We start from the raw sequence: 18,861 nt of genomic DNA on the forward strand, positions 1-18,861 counted from the left end.
GCTGTAAATACCCAAGCAGAAGGATTATGGATGAATGTAACTTACTTTATACCCTCGCGTGGCCGGAAAACGACAGTCGTTATAACACAGGTGTTCTGTTTCGTACACCTCGTGCCCGCTTACCAGTTACCACGTATGTAACTTATTTATCCTCGCGTGGCGGGGCAACGGCAGTCGTTAAAACACAGGTGTTCTGTTCATACAACTCGTGCCAGTTTACGAGTTACCATGTATATTATTTTGTAGATGTTATATATTGTTAAAGTTTCGACGTTATAATGCATTGGTTGTAGCCGAAAGCTAATGCAGTGTTGTTTATTTGTATTGGTCGTTTAGCCCGACGGTTTTGAACCTGACAACAACATCAGAATTATATGATGCCAATACATATCGTTATGGCAGGTATTTATTTCAAGTGTTTGTCTTATATACCCTCATCATCCAATATAAAACAATCCCAAATTTATAAATATATAAAATTAACTGCAAAAAAATTGCAATTTATGATCCTTTAACTGTACTAATACGTTTTTTTTTAGTGAAATTTCACCCAAATTTAGACATAAACCAAACACCTGCAGTGTTCGAGGCTGGTCGCTGCTACCATTGTAAGCGTATGTTTCCTAGGATTATTAAATTGTCAGTCATACAAACTCCAAAAACAATCACCCACAAAATATCGGCATAGATTTAACACAGCGGTCCCTATTGGTTATTTTCATGTCCCATTTAGTAGTTAACAAGGAACATTCAAAGAATTATAAAACCGTATCCTAACGACTTCCATAGACCGTTGTTAATTGTTTAAAACTGGATATTTGGATGTTATGTGCTAAAAGTGTCCCGTTTCCCCCACCCTATTACATTATTTTTACATTACGTTCGTTATATTAATAGAAATAATGCAAATAATACAATACAGTATGACACGTGGTTCTCAGGTTAAATAATTAAACACGAATATTTAAAACTAAATTACAAACGTCTCTTACCTGCTTTATAAATAGGCCGCTGAGAAATTAAAAAATTGCCATGAAGTATTTTCCCTATATATATAGTAGAGTTGGGGAGACGGAACACCTTAAGCACATAATAACCAAATATCCTGATGATGTTTTAAACAATTAACAACGGTCATGGGAGTCGTTTTATAATTCTTTGAATTTTCTTTGTTTACTAATAAATGTGACAAGAAAATAGAATGAAAAATTGTCCCCATCTTCCCCCACCCTATTATATAGATTATGTTAGTGTCATATGAGTGCACTATCGCATGATCAAAACAGATTACATTGCTACTATACCTGGCCTGCAGCAAGAAATGCTATAAAACAGCTAAGATTATAATTGAGGTTCTGTAGGTTTTGATGTAGCGACCTCCACGCTTCTTCTTCCAATTAAATGTAAATAGGTCTTTAACTGTAAACGTGTTTTAACAACTGTTTTTATCGCTATATTCAGTTTTTTCGTTTACAATATTTCTAAAACTTCGCTACCGTAATCGAAGAGACAGATATAAAAGTTATTATAAGTTTAATAAACTAAGTTAGTATAGACAAGTCGTATTCAAATTAGAGCCCACTAAGACGTTTTCATTTGATCACAAACCTTTTCGTATCAATTTGTTTCAATCTTTAATAGTTTGAATAATTCTAGCAACAAAATTCGAGCCAATATATTATTACAAAGTAAGTTATTATATAGTGGGGTAAGATGGTACAACACCTGATATCCCACATTCCGTGATTGTGTTTTGAACAATATTTAAAAACGCATGGGGCTATATGTTTATAATTCTGTAAACATTCTCAGTTTACTATCAAATAAGAGGGGACAGTGAAAACATGAACCATCTTCCCCCAAAATATTTATCAATAAGTATTCAGTACAAAAATCAAAAAATATATTATTCGAATTCTTAATTGCAAGCATAGGCTTGTGGACAATTATTTAGTCGTTTAAAAATATGTGTGCTTTCCCGACCTATCTTATGCCCGTTTTGTCGCTTGGTAGAAAAAGACGTCTTTCGCCTGCAGAGCGCAAGGAACCGACAACGTGTCTTGTTAATTGCTGTTCGGTATTTCTTTACGCGCGAGGTGTTAAGAGTGTCTAATGATATGCCTATCAGCACCTTGCGCCGCTCCAATGACCTACAATATAGCGGTATAGGATTAGTCGTCCATTTCTGCAGTTAGCACATAACAGTGACGGACTAGGTTGACGCAGGATTCAATTTTATGATCCAGCAATTGAAACTGTAAAAGAAATAATTTTTGTAAACGAGCTCCAGGATCGTGTTTCATTGGCTCTGAGTGGCGTCGTACAGTCTTACATTGATAGCGTCGTTCAATTGAGGCCATGTGAGTATAGCAATTGTGCACATTGTAGGAACGTGTTAGATCTTTAGTGTGATGCCGCGGTGTATGGGTTAGCATGGGTAGAACTGAATGCTTATCAATATTTATACAAGCTTTTAAATGCGGCGACTATACTCGCTATATTGTACAGGTGTACCTTTGTTCTCATATTACGGTAAGCCTAAGCACACAGGTTTAATAAAGCTTTTTAAATTTCGCTAATTATTCGTAACTATAAACCCGAAGTGTTTATTTCAGCGTAGTTTGGGGAAATAGGAAAGTTATGGCTACATTTTCGGTTCCTTAAATTTGTTTTGGTATATACCGTTAAATACAGGCAGAGTAAAACTTTTCAGATTTCGCTAACGAATAGTACATCAAAAGTTCTAAACAAAGTGTGTATTTTAGCGCAAGTTTGTGAAAAAAAACAAATTATGGCGAAACCTTCGGTCAGTTAGATTTGTGTTCTTGTATGCGCCGGTGAATACACATGCAGGTTCAGTGAAGATTTCTAGATTTCGCTAAATATTTGCATCTAAAGTGTTGATTCCAATAAAATTTGAGATAATTTGCCAACTTATGGATAAATCTCCACTTCTTTTTGTTTAAAGAATTTCAGAACAGTAACAGGATGACCGCCTTGTTGTGACGTCATAGGGAATAAAGCGTTATGAACTGCGTTTCAATCGTACGTGACGTAACAATAGGATAAATGGTGTACTGTCCAGCGATTGGTCAGGAACAATAGGCTATTGTTTTACAAACAATCGGACGAATCTTTTAGGTAACGAACCAGAGGTCGCTTCGTATATTCTATACCCCGTGACCCACTGTTTCGGGTAACAATATATACAAGTACAGATGTTTCATGTATAGTGCTTAGCCTTTGAGTTGTGGAGTTTTTAAAATGGTAGATGTATCTGCATACTTGGGATTTAATATTGCGTCGATTCGAGTTATTAATTTTAGCATGAGTAGAACTATTATATATATCGTGTATAATATTGTACATTGGGGTAATTTGCTAACTCTGGCCAAATCCCAGGTCCCATGGCGTGCTACACTGTAGGACCTCACCCATATAGAATATAATGTGCATATACAATGTTGGGGTAATGGGCCAACTCTGGTCTAAATCCTAGGTCTCGTGGCGTGCCTCACTCTAGGATCTCACCCATATAGAATAGAATGTGCATATACAATGTTGGGGTAATGGGCCAACTCTGGTCTAAATCCTAGGTCTCGTGGCATGCCTCACTCTAGGATCTCACCCATATAGAATAGAATGTGCATATACAATGTTGGGGTAATGGGCCAACTCTGGTCTAAATCCTAGGTCTCGTGGCATGCCTCGCTGTAGAACCTCACCCATATAGAATAGAATTGTAAAGAATTAAAGTCGGTGTCGCATAAAAGGTTTCAACATTTATTTAATTAAAGCTATAGTTTGTGCGTCGGTGATTGTAACGTCAGGTGATTCAACCGAATCTGAAGTCACTTTATTGCTTTCTCTTTTAGAAACCGCGTATGGATGTTCAAAGTGACCTATAGGCTATTTGATACCAGTTAGAATATGAAAGAAACTAATTATTCACACAGCTTGGGAAGAAGGCAATTATTTATGGTGCAATCAACTACATTGTAGTTATATTGTAGTAACTGACATTGATTGATTTGATGTCGTTTGGGGACCTTTTATTCGTTGTAACACGAGTTGTGACAGAACAATGATAAACGACTGCTATTGTTGGTATAGGCTTGTTAGTATTGTAGTTGTTCTGGTCGTACCATTCACATTTTGATTTAAGTCGAAACCAAAAAGTTGGTCGCTATTTAATTTGGATTGTTACTATTACAGTTTCAGAAAGCCTTTGACCACGATAGTTTGTTTTTATTGTAGGTATACGAAAGTGGTAGTAATGGTGAATGCAGGTTTGATTTGGTTTGATCACCTAGCTTACAGGACGCCTTTAAATGTTATTGCAGTAAAAGTTTTTTTTATGGTATATAGACGTTTTATATTGTGACTGTTGTGTAAAATATCTAAGGAGATTTAGTAACGTGTGTATCTTCTAATCTACATTGTAAACCTATAAGCTATCCATGGATATACGTTGCAGCATCTGACATGTAGGATACAAAGTGTAAGAAATGGAAACTACAGCTGCAGGCAAGTATAACTTGTGGTGTGAATATATAATATGTATTACCGGGGGGTAAGATGGGACACTTGTTAGCACCGAATCCCATATTTCCTGATCGTGTTTTGAACAATTAACAACGCTGTTTTAGAGTCCTAGGGATACGGTTTTATAATTCTGTAAATATTTTTGATTACAACGAAATGCGACAATAAAAGAGATTGAAAACATGGACCATCTTACCCCACCTTAGTATACATGTGTGGTGTGAATTTGCATGATATCTGATATGAAAAACGTAGTGTATTTCCGACGTTCCGTCTGCCATCCAATAAGACAACATGTTTTTATACCATAAGCTGACAAAAGAACATTTTCATTATGCCTGGTAGCAGACGTAACAGAATAATATACCTGTATGGTGATGTTGTATCTATTAACATTTGATCTGTGTAACCTTTAACTGTTTGTACCTAATTTTGATTTCACATTATAGATTTTTTTAAAGTAAAAGAAAAAACTGTAAAAGAAATCCGTGAATCAAAGGTTTTATTTGAATAAGAGACTGACGTTGACATTTAGGCGAAATATCTCTTTTATTAAACAATTTTCGGAACTTGGTTTTTGTCTGTTACGTTTTCGTAGCTTCAGATCCTAAACCAAAGAAATTAAGACTTTTTCGTAAACAGCGCAGTACGAGGTTACAACAAACGCTACCACAGTCACTACTACAATCTACACAACCATTGAAGACACCACGATCAACCAGATCCTGCTTTTCTTTTTACTCGCCGGGCTCGCAATGGCGATTTCTATTGGTACAGCCAATCTGTGCACGTATTGCTACGAACGTAGAAAGAAGAAAAATACCTCCATAAAGCAACTACATGCAGCTCCTATGTACCCTACATCAAAACACCTAAGCCCTCAGACTCAAAACGGCATGTTTAGCGCAATTATGGTTGCTCAGATGCCGCTAACCTCAATGCCTGTAAAACGGCATGACGAGAACGGAAACACTGAAGACACTACAAGACTTAACTTGACTCGGATCACACAGGTTTTACCAAAACCTGATAATTCGTTAACGTTTGAAAACGAGGCCGCCATGACTGAATACGAAACCTCCGTCGCTCCGATTCCCACCTCGGCCGAATTATATTCAACTCTTCCGGATTAGAGTTATATAGTATAGGGTGGGGGAAAATGGTACACCTTTTTATTCCATTTTCTTGTTCATTTAGTAGTAAACAAAGAAATAATTATAAAACCGTATTCTCACGACTCCAATAGACCGTTGTTAATTTTTTAAAACACGATCAGGATATTTGGATACTATTTTCTAAAGGTGTCCCATCTTCCCCCACCCTCGTATACGTTGTACTATAAGTCATTGCAAGACAGCACATGTTGTTATTCTGTCCAACAACCCGCAATTTATTTTTTTAGTTTTCAGTCTTCCCCTCATGTTACTTATGTTTGCATTTATTAAATACGTGACAAGAAGTTTTTCGGGTTCTGCGTTCATACAGTGTAGACTGTAGAGTGAGGTGGGGTAAGATGGGACACTTTCCTAATCTCTTTAATCGTTCGATTTTTTAGTAAACCAAAATCATTTACAGAAGTACATAACTGTATCCTCAAGACTCTGAAAGAGCGTTGTTAATTGTTTAAACAGGCTTAAGGAATGTGAGATTTAGTTGCTAAAGGCATCCCATCTTACCCCACAGTATTATATCTCGGTTTATCAGTTTTATCTCTGCAGGGAAACGTTTAGCACAGGTTGCAATGTTTACGTTAGAGAGGTAAACGCTTCAGTTTAGAAGCCATCTTGGTTTTTGAACTCGGTCGGAACCACCACACTTTGCATACATATAAGATTCTGTAGCCAGAAATAGTCCATTTTTGCAACGGCTTAGAACGTTTAATAATTCAAAACCCGAACGGCTTCCCCTTTTATCAGATGGCCTTTAACGTCACAGATGCTCTACCACCGGGAGATTCTTCTTACGCCAAAAACGCAACCGCTGTATACGCTTTCAATTAAGTGTGTTGGCGCCTTAAATGTAAACGACACGGAAGTTTAAATACGGTATTATCGTTCAAGGCGAATATCATCATAATTTGAAAATGCGAACGTTATTTCTTGCATACGTTTGGTGCATTACATTTACGGTTTTAGATTTTGTTGAAAAAAAACTTTTGTTACGAATTTTCGTTTTTTTTTAAAAGTTTAAATTTATTACTTAATTATCTTTAGCAGCTGAGTTGTATGTTTTCCGTGACTAAAAGTTTGCGGGTTCGAGTCTCGTTGTCGCTGCTGTATATGCACGAACGAAATACAGCCCGATTCCATTAAGAATACTTGAAATAAATAATTAACGATCTTGTCATCTTCAATTCCTTCTTAACAGTCGCAATTCGCGTTCACTTGTGAAATATTATCCGTTTCAAATGCGATAAGCTTTATTATTTATTCTGGTTAAAATAGACGTGTTTTAATCCGAACAAATCATTGCCAAAATCTAATATTTTTAAAAGACTATGCAAAAAAGGGCTACTATTGAAAATTACAATTTAAGGTCGTTCGTATAACTGTACTGCAAACCGTGGAAGGTAAAAGCGCCAGCTTAAAATCAATTTGCAATGCGTCGAATTGCAATTTTCCATGGACTGTCAATCAGCCAGTATTGCCTATAAACGCAGCGCAGTCTTGTATTGAGAACTTGAGATGGTTGAAATATTTTTATCTTGCGTTCGATACGTTTACAAATTATCCTACTATTCTTATATAACGTAACATAAATTTGTTTTTGTTTTTTAACCTGTACGCAACGAAGACCGGATTTAAAAAAAAAACAGCGAAGGGGATTGACAGCCAAAAACGACGGTCGTTAAAACACAGGTAAAAAATACTTGAGTAAAAGCGTGCCTGCTAAACCCAGCATACATTATAAATTAAGCCTTACCGAAGTAGTGTCCTCTGGTTAAGATAATTGTAATTATAGAGATCAAATATTCAAGCTGTTTCGGATCGCCATTGAATAATTTAACCGCGAAAGGTATGGGTTGGATTCAGGTGTATTAAGTTTCTCAACGGAGTTTTACATAATAGAGTTTGTATGTAGCGGCCCGCCCACAATAATATGACACACCGCTTTCATGGCTGTTTAAAAAGGAATTAATTCCCGAAATGCGGGAGCCTAGTCTTAATTATTTTCGGGATAATACGATTTTTGTAATTTCAAATAAATTCAAAATCGGTTAGTTTTTAACAAACAGAAAAAGCTTATGTTTATTATTTTTCCAAGCTATTATAATGCATTTTTCAATCGTTTATTGGATCGACATACAAAGCAAGTAATGAAATATTTCAAAGCATTTTTACAACTACAAAAGTAATAGTCTTTTTTTAAATAAACAAGAGCAAGATTTTTTGTTCGCGCAAAATTATTAAACCTTACAAATTTTACTCCTTGTAAAATGTGAGTCCCAGCGTTCAGTGCATTTTAATGAGATTTTTTCCGAGTTCATTGTGGGTTCGAAGCTCACCCAAGGAACCAATTCGTCAAATATCACAATCACCGCTTTGTGATAATCGAAATCTTCTTATTAAACTGCTCAGGTTTCTTTAAAGCTACCACGTCTCGCATTGCTTCGTCAATAGAGTGTAGGGTCAACTGAGCGTGATGTGACGTCACCTCACTGACGTCATTCTCTCGGATATGTTTCAACGTGGTGTAATATTGTAAAATTGTATCAGGGAACATCTGGAGATTATAAAAAGATTTTACGCTTCACGAACGTTGTATAGTGCTGACGGGTAAGATGGATACCGTATGAATGAACGTAACCTGATTTATCCTCGTGTGGCCGGAAAACAACAGTCGTTACAACACGGGTGTTCTGTTTCATAAACCTCGTGCCCGCTCATAAGTTACCACATATGTAATTTATTTATCCTCGTGTGGCAACAACAGTCGTTATAACACGGGTGTTCTGTTTCATACACTTCGTGCCCGCTTACAAGTTACCACATATGTAATTTATTTATCCTCGTGTGGCCGGAAAACAACAGTCGTTATAACACGGGTGTTCTGTTTCATAAACCTCGTGCCCGCTTACAAGTTATCACGTAAATAACTTTGTAAGTACGTTGCAAGCACACGGTGTACCTGTAAAAGTTCCGTCCTAAAAGCTTCAAACATTCGACGCATGACGTAGACGGCTGCAGATCTGACCAAAGTGTCCGGGTCAGTGTTAGCAATTAAACATAAACAATCTGCGAGCTGAAAATCATTCGTTTAATCGACTTTGTTGAACATTAGATAACATTGAGTTGATTAATTTGTTTGGGATTTATCTTTTTTTGGAATGTATGACTGACAACTTGGACAACTAATAAGAAACTATTGAAAATATTGCTGTTGAGTTGCCAACGCCCACAGTGGTAGCAGCAATGAGCTTTGAACCCATAAACTGGGGCTAGGTACAGGACAATCATTATTTGTCAAATATAGTAGAATGGGGAAAGATGGGACATCTTTAGCACATAATATCCAAATATCCTGATCGTGTTTTAAACAATTAACAACGGTCTATGGGAGTTGTGAGGATATAGTTTTATAATTCTTTGAATGTTCTTTGTTCACTACCAAATGGGACGAGAAAATAGAATGAAAATAGAATCCTGGCAATCTTACCTCGTATTGAAAAGACGATAAACTGTGACGTAACAATGGGCAAAGTTCAGCGAGGTTTGAGAGACAACTTGATCGCACGGTTGCTCGGGTGTCGCGCGTTGTACGTAGAAGTAGGGGTATTAATGTTTTGGCCACATGTGGCGCCATATCACCTAGAATCATATAATAATATAATAACCTTTATTTGTATATTCTATTACAGTAGCGAAAAATTTAAAAATATTTTAAGCGAAAAGACTGGATATAGCGACAAAAAAAAACAATTGTTAAAACACGGTTACAGTTAAACATATTTACATTTAGCTGGAAAAAAATAAACGTGGTCACTACACTTTTTAAATACTAGGGTCTGGTTCCAAAGCTCCATTTTTAAAGAGGGTCCTCCCCCGTCAAAAGATTTTAAATAAAAAGCGGTGATTGATTTAGAATTTCAGTCAAAATTGTTAAAAAAAAACAAAAGTTTAGGTAATGGGCCAATCCTGGCCTAAACCACAAGTCCATGACGTACCACACTATAGGACCTCACCAATATATAGAATAGACTAAAAGGCAAAACCATTAAAGTTTGCAAACCTACCAAGTTGTGAAGATATCCTCACGATCACCTCTCCAAGTTTAACGAGGTTTTCCTCATCTTCGTTACTTTGAATCAGGGAGTCAAACTTTGTCATCACTTTTTCCAGCAACGAGCTTCAAATTAAAAAATAATTAAGTTGTTTACTTTTTACAAGTAAGACATAAGAGCGCATGCACCATTACATAGGTGGTAACTTGTAAGCAGGCACGAGGTTTACAAACAGAATATAACATATGCCGTTGCCCCGCCATGCAAGCATAAATAAGTTACATTCATTCACTCAATGCAAAAGAACTTATTAATGTCAATCATTAACCCAAACCTAGATTTTTCCTTTCCAAGTTTAAATGATGACAAGGAGATAAGTTGAGCAAGTCCTTGCACAGCTGAGAGGTAAACGAACGATTCTTTGTCCTCCAGGAGCTGCAGGAAGATCTCGTACATCTTCTCCACTTGATCTGGACTTCTTAGTAACGGGTGTTGGATATTTTTTATAAGGAATCGAATCCCAGCTGTCCTGTACAGATGGAATCAAGTTGTGGGTAATATATGTTGCTGCCAGGTGTATAATGACACTGGCATTTGACCCTAATGAATAAGACTTGAATAAGACATTTATGTCGGACGGGCTAAAATAAAAGTCTAAGTTGTGGATAACTATAATGTGATTCTATATATTAAATATCAATTATAATACAAAAGGTTGGTTGTTGTCTACCATTGTGGGCGTTTGTGTTATTGGGCAAGACACTGAACGGCAATTGCTCTAACCCAGTGGTCACTAATGGGTTGACAAAATTGTCAGCCATACATGAAAAAAAAATCATCCACAAAGTTACATACGTGGTAACTCTTAAGGGGGCACGAGGTGTATAAAAAAACACCTGTGTTATATAACAACTGTCGTTTCCAGCCACGCAGAAATAAAGCAAGTTATTAGTTATTACATACGTTCATTGTCATGTACAAATGAAACAAAAACAGAACATCCTCATTGTAACGACTTTTGTTTTCCGGCCACATGAGGATAAAGTAAGTTACATTCATTCATTTACTCACTGATTTGATAGTAATGTCACAAATAATAATAATAGTAAATTGAACACCTAGAGCTCTTACATACATTCCTAATCATTGTAATATAAACTAAACACCTTATAGGTGGGGAAGGATCCAGAGTTGACTCAAACGCTTCATTGATTGAATTTATCAATTTCTCTTCACTTGTCCTTGTTGATACTTTGCATTTTTCTAGTAGAATCAGAAAAAGTTAACACATTTACAAATTTCGGTTAACTAAGAAATTAGTAGTAGGAACCATTGTTGTACTGTCCGGCGCCATGGCATAGTGGTTAGCGCGTCTGCCTGTAACCCAGAGGTAATTGGTTCAAGGCTCGTCGCTGCTACCATTGTGGGCGTATGTATCCTTGGGCAAGACACTTAACGGCAATTGCTCCAACCCAGTGGTCACTAATGGGTTGTCCAAATTATCAGCCATACACAAAAAAAAAAAAAAACAAAAAAAAATAATCACCCACAAAGTAACATACATGGTAACTCGTAAGCTGGCACGTGGTGTATGAACACTCGTGTTATAACGACTGTCGTTTTCCGGCCACGCGAGGATAAAGTAAGTTACATACACTACATACGATCTATTTTCTCTCTCATTTGGTAGTAAACAAAAAACATTCAAGTAATTATAAAACCACATCCTCAGGAATGGCATAGACCGTTGTTAATTGTTTAAAACACGATCAGGATGTTTGGATATTACGTGCTGAAGGTGTCCCATCTTCCCCCTTCCTACTATATATTAATTTATTATGGAAACATGAGTTTCATGATGGTAAATCTAAACAGATTGTTATGTATTTATATTTTACAGTACCTTGTATTTCTTCTATTAATGGTGGTTTAACAGCAGTTTTGTTGAAAGCAACACTTTTTGAATCATTTGTTTCAATAACTTCAGTTTTTTCTTTTTCAGATTTCTTTGTCAGCTCTGTCTTCAATAACTTAGTTTGATGCTGTAACACATGGAATGGGTAATAATAAATGCTGTTTAATTTGTTGTGTATGTGTTAAAACCATATGTACTGATTACAAATGATAGTTATATTACATAGAACGGTATTTTTAAGCCTGGCCTTTAAACTCAAATATTTAAATACTAACAAAACTTCATCCTATTGTTTTGCTGCAGAAAGTCAGGTTTGGTTGGCCCCTAGGACCATATAGACGTGTTAAACCTTTTTTCACTAGGACCATATAGACGTGTTACAGCCCTTTCACAACCTTCAATCCCCAAAAATGTCACCGAGAGCTCACCAATTTTTCACAAAGTTTTTAAGCAGGGTATTTTAAACTGTATAAAATATGCATATAAAACTGAGGGTCACTGAGAATATACCAATTTTACATAAACAAGTTTATTTATATGCTATTAACCATTAAGGGTTGCAGAAAGTTTTTGAAAAACTTTTTAAAAAATAGTCCCAAAAAAAGAATAAAAGGTTTTAAAAAGATTGAAAATGATCAAAAGCAAAACAAGTTTGGGAACTTCTGGTTTAGATACAATCACTCCAACCTGCATAGATTTTGAAAATGATTGAAAATTTATCTCTGCAGCTGCACCGTGCGTTGCAATCATGATCATCAAATCTTCAATTGTTTCTTTGTCGGAGTTTGGAAGATTGTTTGATTCTTTTATTCTCTGCAAAATATTGATGGAATGAAAAAAAAAGGGAATAAAGGTGAACGGGAGAACATTGTTGTAAGTTTAATATATGTATGTAAAATTTGTAATTGAATATAAAACATACTTTTATATTTTGGAAAATTCAACAAACAGTTTACTATAAGAGATATATTCCAATAAATGGTATACTAAAAAAGATATAAAGATATACATACAGGGGGTGCGAGGTCGCTGAATCATTAAAAGTTGGTTAGGTCTACCTTATATAAGCAATTCTAGAAGGAGGTGCGAGAGAATTAGTTGGTAAGTTGAAAGGGATGCAGCAAGGGGAAAAAAGATTAAGAACCACTGGTTTAGCGTATTTGGATAAAAAAATCTTATAAGAAAACCCTATCCTGCTGTGTCTTCACGAACTCTTTGTTAAAAAATCAAAAATTATCGTTGGGTATAAAACAAGCCTTTATGGTTTAGGAAATTTAACAAATAAATTACTATCAAAGATTTATATTTGCCTAAAATGGTATCACTAGTTAAAAAACACTTTCTGAACCGAAAATGGTATTGTTAGTTTCATTAAAAACACTTTCTGAACCGAAAATGGTATTGTTAGTTTCATTAAAAAACATTTATGTTTTGCTTAAAATGGCATCTTCTGTTTTATAAAAAACAAACATTATTACTACCTGTAGCACTGGAAGTATTTGCGTCAGTGTTTCTCTTTGTTCTGTATTAAGATCAGTCAATAAACATAAACCCAACACAGCAATACAAAAGTTAACGTTCTCTTTGTTTGACGCCATGGTTTCTTTATTCTCATCTAATGACTTCTCAAGCATTATCTGTATTGGAAGGGAGAAAAAAATTGTGATGAGGAAGATGGGACAACTTTAGCGAATAATATCCAAATATCCTGATTGTGTTTTAAACAGTTAACAACGGTCTATGTGAGTCGTGACGGTACGGTTTCATAATTCTTTAAATGTTCTTAATAGTTAAAAAGTTTAATATTAGTTAAAAAGTTTCTTATGAGTAAAATATAACAAAGTTTTGAGTTATTGGAGATCCTGAAAAACTCATTTGTGGTAAATTTTTGATACTTAGATAACAAATAAAAAATAACATAATAAATTTGTTTTAGACATAAAATTAAACTGAACCAAAAATTTCAATTGTCCATTAACCTACTTTGACAAAATGACAGATCTTTGTGACATCACATAGCAACTCAATGGGGTCTGTGTTCTCACATAGTGATGTCACAAGGGCAAATGTGATGAGGTGACCTTGCCCTTCACTAAGATGATGGGAGATTCTTTCTTCTGGCATAAGGAGTGTTGCACTTTGTGAGGTGGGGTAGTCCATACTGCTCAGTTGCTAAATTATAAAACACTGTTTGAATTTTTTAAATTACATTATGTGTACTGCCGTTTCCAAATTTTAAAAAAGGGTTTTTTAATTTCAAAAATACGTTAGTATTGCATCCTAATTTCAACAATTTTTAGGATAAATAGGTTGCATTCATTCATTGATTTGTACAGCACAGTAGCCTATTATGATTTCTAAGTTCTTATCCCTTCAAAAATCGCACACTTCTAGCTCCACTATATCTTCTTACTTTTATAAGCAGAATGAAGACATCTGAAGCAATTCCACCACAATGCTTTAATAACTCGGTGAAAGCTGCAACAACCTGGTCTTGATGGTGAAGAATGTCTTCCGGGGATCTTAAACACACAAACATTTAATGGTATGGCACAAATCCTATCAGATTGTGTTTCAGTGTGTGGTAAAATGGAAAGCCTTTAGCTTTTATACACTAGAGGTCATGGGTTCGAGGCTTCATGCCACTATACTGTTGGGGCATGTGTGACATTGAGCACGAGGAAATTTCTCCATCACAGAGGTTTTTCCATCTAAAATTTATTACTCTAAAAGGTAAATAAGTTGCATGTCTCCCAAATTAGATATTTTAGGTAAACAGTTTATGTGATTGTGTTTTACCTCAGATCAGATTCAATGTCACTAAATGTGCATTTCCCTATCTCATTTATGTCATACTGGACCCCATGTTTTGGGAATTTGAAAGTTACTGGTTCCCGCATTTGTTCAACCTTTAGCACAGCACATGCAACAAGCAATGTTTCAGCTGATGTTTCTGTGTTCGTAGACTTCGTTAAACATTGCGCAAGAATTTCAGTTAGTTGCGTTGCTAACGGCGACCACTTTTCCCTAAAAGAAAGGAAATTTAATTAAAACAAAAAAAAGAAATGTAAACCTAAATATATATATTATCTAAATCAGCAGTTCCTACTATTGTAGGCATACGTCGCCCTAGGCAAGACACTTAATGATGAGTGCTCCAACCCAGTGATCTTTAAGTTGTTAGCCATATATTTAATAAAAACATCACCCACAGTTACATTACATACGTGGTAACTTGTAAGTGGGCACGAGGTGTATGAAACAGAACATCTGTGTTATAACGACTGTCATTGCTTCACTATGCGAGGAGAAACAGGTGTTTTATTTTAACAATGATTTAATAATTAAATTACCTTGCCCAGGTGAAAATATGGAAATAAATTGGTACATAAGGAATAAAGACATCTGAAACCAAAGCTTCTTTATCCGGATGTTCGAAATAAGTGAGAAAAATGTGGCTGATGCTTATCGAGTCAGATACATCAAGTACTGGAACAGAATCTGAAACAATAGAAAAATATTATCATAATACAAAAACAAAAATACTCTCAAAAAATTACACTTCACCGCCGCTTAACCCAAATTAAGCTGCAAAACAGGGTTTGAAACAAAATTCAGCAGCCTTCAGCTTGTTTCAACCCCCACTATTAATTTCTTTTTTTTTCTTTTATTGTTCTCTTTTTTTCTGGTCGATTCAACGCTTATAGAGCAGAAATATTGTACCTGCAGTTGGTAGAACTTCAGTGTTTTCATGCATGATTTGATGCAGAGGGTTCAGAATTGGAAGGAAAAAGAATTTCAAAGTTTCTGTCGGAAACTTCTTATAAAACGAGAACAAAGTGCAAACCAATGCTTTCATCAAATGTTCATTGTCCGGATCTCTAAGGTAATTTTAGGAAAAATATATTTAGTTATGCATTTTATATAATGGTTATTCTTAAAGGCATATGTATAATGTATTCAATATATCAATAACTGATAAGTTTGTGTCCTTCGCTAAAACAAAAACCATAATAACTGTTACTTATCTCTTTGGTTACGGTAGCGAGGAATAAAATACTTATAAAATATAAAAAATAATAAATAAAAACCAAAAGACAGGATATAGCGACAAGACGAAAATCGTTAAAACACGCTTACAGTTAAAAACATATTTACATTTAGTTGGAAGAAAAAAAGCATAAACACTACACCTAGCAGAACTACAGGCACAAACAATGAAAAATATTAACAAAAAATGTTTGGTATATTTGATTGTAATATATTTCTATGTATACAATTCTTATATTAAAATGTTGTTACCTGGTTACAGTATCAATATAAGCCTGCAAGAGTTGAATAATCTGACCAAATATATTTGAACAATAAGATTCAACATCTGAACTTATGCGAGGCGGCGTGGAGAGAACTTGGGAAACAATTTCACACTTTTGAAAATCACTCAGATCAGAATCTAAAAGGTAAAGATGATTGTATTGACTTCTATATATTAATATTAACTTCTATTTGTTTTTTAGATTATAGCAGAAGATTAAAGAAAAGTTCAAACAAAAAGACAGGGTGTTGAAACAAAATAACAGTGGTTATAAGTTATTTATCCAGATAAGACGAGACAACCCATAGTTGTAGCATGTATCTTCTGTTGCGCAAATCATGTGTGGTGGATTATACACCTCGTGCCAACCTACAAGAACTTTGCGGGTGATTTTTTTATGTTTTCTTTCTGGACAACTAGCAATTTAGATAATCTATTAATGATCACTGTTTGAAGCAATTAGGGTGTTTTGCCTAAGAACACATAACAGTGTTAACATTGGGCTTTGAACCAAATATGTTATTTTCACAAAATGAATACTTTGATTAGTATGGTACTCCGCCAACTAATAGGTTTTAATTTATCCTACAGAACAAAAAATGGTTTATCCTTAAAATTTATATTACAGTAAAATACCGAGCGAAGCAATCATTGCAGACACAACATCTGAAACTCCATTTTTCCTCAGCAAGCACTTGGATAAAATATTCCCACAATGTTTCTGCAGCCATGGAGGGGAAGATCTCTTTCTAGACCCTTGTAGTACAAGTAAGTTGTATGCAACATCATGCAGTTTGCTCCATTTTGTTATCAGAGCTGTAAGTTTGGAAAGAAAGAACATTCTTTGGTCTTTTTCAATCTGAAATTAGAGAAAGATAAAGTTGGTAATGTAGATCGTAAAGGGTGCTTTTATAACACAAGGCCAAAAAAACAGTTTTACTGAATAAAAAGGTAGTAACTACGAGATAACATAATAATTTTGGAAGCTACAGTAACTTTAATAGGAAGAAAAATGGGATTTCAGCAAGATTAATGAATTAGTTGAAATTTAACTTAAATTTATTTCAGTCTCGATAATGAAGAACCAAAAAGTTTACAAAGGCAAAAAGATGGGTAGTAACGGTAAAACAACAGTTCTTAAAACACGCTAATGGATAAAACACAGAAAAATAAACAATGGATAAAAAGTGTGACCATTAAACCTTATTAATATCAACATACATACAATAATAATAATTTGCATGGAAATGTTTGTGCTACTTATTATTCAGTTACCTGCATTCTACACTCAGGGGAATACGAGAGCATTAGAAGTGCTCCAATCAATTGAAGAAGAAATTTTGGCAGAATGAGTCTTCTTAACAGATCATTTTCGCAAAGAGATATTATTTGGCTGAAACAAATTATATTGTAGTTAAAATTAGGATTATATAGATCCTGTTCCATAAAGAGTGATTATGTTTTTGACTGCAACTTGGTTATCCGTGCATGGTAGGGCAATGACAGTCCTTTTAACATGAGTGTTCTGTTTCATACCCCTCATGCAAGCTTAAGATTTACCAAGTATGTAACTTTGTTGGTGATTGATTTTGGGGGATTTTATATGCATGGCTGACAATTCAGGCAACCAATTAGTGACCACTGGGTTCTAATAATTGCTGTTAAGTATCTTGCCCAAGAACACATATATTATAATTCCTGTTTTAATAATAAATTACCGTGTGCAAAAATTTAAATCCTCATATCTGCATTGTGGTCGTTCTTCTGTGCATGGAGTTGAAACTGTGACTTGGAAATCAAAATGTCGAACCAGACCCGTATTAACAATGAAATGTACGAGCAATACAATCTCCTGCTCCTGGCTAACAGATAATACTGGTGTAGGATCATCTTTTACAGCCATAAGGTGAGTCTTTACATTTGACAGCATAGTTAGACAACCAGTTACAAACACAGATGTCTTGCAGTAATCCATATTCATCGGATGTTGGCAGCATTTGATTCTGTTTTCAAATTCATCAATTTGTAATTCGTGACTGTTTAATATTTCTTTCATTTCGTTCAACTGGTTTTCATAATCTTTTGCATTGTCATCTGAAATGTATGTAAACAAATGTATAACTACATCTATTTTACCAGTATTTAGCAAAAAGTTTTATGTTTTATTCCACAATACATTATATATATATATATATATTATATATTCTGTATTAATTAGATTGATCAGAATACATAAAATTATTCAAGAGAATAAAGTATAAACCTTACATCAAGACCTACATAACAGCAAACTTGATGCTAGTGAAAAATCCCCCGGCATGTTGCAGATTAGGCTGGTGGAAAGTGTTACAGATTGGTAGTTAAGGGTTATAGGGGTTCGTTTTTATATGGGCTAGTAATTAGGAGTTAGGAGTTAGCAAATAACAGGGGGGGGAGATTCTTCACCCAAACCTAATTACCAAAATGGTATAGGATATACAAAGTGTCATCAAAAGTTTACCTTCAGCTTCAGATACTTGTATAGTGACAAGCTTATTTAACTTGACGATCGGGGCAATGACACATTCCATAGAAGTATTGCAACTTGAAGACATGATTCAGTGTGACATACAGTTTATCGCCTGTACCAAAACATGCTGCTACGATAAAATATGGTAAATATATAACGATTTTGGAATGCTACATGTGTTTTACGTTTTTCTTTTAAAGTAGAGGGGAGTTTTTGTCCCGGGATTACCCTAAATTCTATTTCTTATAGAAATGTTACAACCTTATAAGATAACTATTCATTTTGCTAAAAAGATAAAAATAATTTCGTAACAATATAGATATCAATGTGCTAAACGTCGACAGTCATTACGTACT

At 35.0% G+C, this 18,861-nt stretch overlaps 2 protein-coding genes and 1 long non-coding RNA gene across 3 annotated transcripts; 2 read left to right on the forward strand and 1 right to left on the reverse strand.

Moving 5' to 3' along the window:
- The first annotated feature begins 3,758 nt into the window (after positions 1-3,758).
- On the forward strand, positions 3,759-6,005 carry LOC149739291 (uncharacterized). Its single transcript, XM_089874034.1, has 2 exons — positions 3,759-4,527; positions 5,188-6,005. The coding sequence occupies exons 1-2, from the start codon at positions 4,509-4,511 to the stop codon at positions 5,676-5,678; spliced, it is 510 nt and encodes a 169-aa protein (XP_089730160.1). The 5' UTR covers positions 3,759-4,508; the 3' UTR covers positions 5,679-6,005.
- A 1,813-nt stretch (positions 6,006-7,818) lies between these two features.
- LOC149739292 (transport and Golgi organization protein 6 homolog) lies at positions 7,819-18,685 on the reverse strand. The gene is made up of 19 exons (XM_089874013.1): positions 18,497-18,685; positions 17,715-18,090; positions 17,272-17,389; positions 16,633-16,855; positions 15,984-16,134; positions 15,405-15,562; positions 15,035-15,182; positions 14,481-14,708; positions 14,095-14,203; positions 13,665-13,853; positions 13,163-13,318; positions 12,369-12,494; positions 11,670-11,808; positions 10,933-11,029; positions 10,101-10,295; positions 9,779-9,891; positions 9,202-9,353; positions 8,674-8,787; positions 7,819-8,268 (listed from the first exon to the last, which is right to left on the reverse strand). The coding sequence occupies exons 1-19, from the start codon at positions 18,588-18,590 to the stop codon at positions 8,080-8,082; spliced, it is 3,075 nt and encodes a 1,024-aa protein (XP_089730139.1). The 5' UTR covers positions 18,591-18,685; the 3' UTR covers positions 7,819-8,079.
- Positions 12,414-16,140, forward strand: LOC149739293 (uncharacterized). Its single transcript, XR_016384558.1, has 5 exons — positions 12,414-12,554; positions 13,681-13,827; positions 14,107-14,414; positions 15,044-15,567; positions 16,051-16,140. It is a non-coding gene; the product is annotated as an uncharacterized LOC149739293 (long non-coding RNA).
- Positions 18,686-18,861: the final 176 nt, after the last annotated feature.

This window comes from Ciona robusta, chromosome 3 (assembly GCF_009617815.1).
Source record: "Ciona robusta chromosome 3, ASM961781v2".
Classification (NCBI taxonomy): Eukaryota; Metazoa; Chordata; class Ascidiacea; order Phlebobranchia; family Cionidae; genus Ciona; species Ciona robusta.

Coding starts and splice junctions, on each gene's coding strand:
- LOC149739292 (XM_089874013.1), bottom strand. CDS start 18,590: ATGTCTTCAAGTTGCAATACTTCTATGGAATGTGTCATTGCCCCGATC. Junction 15,563..15,983: donor TATATTGATACTGTAACCAG/GTAACAACATTT, acceptor AAATTACCTTAG/AGATCCGGACAATGAACATT. Junction 11,809..12,368: donor CATTTTCAAAATCTATGCAG/GTTGGAGTGATT, acceptor CATGTGTTACAG/CATCAAACTAAGTTATTGAA.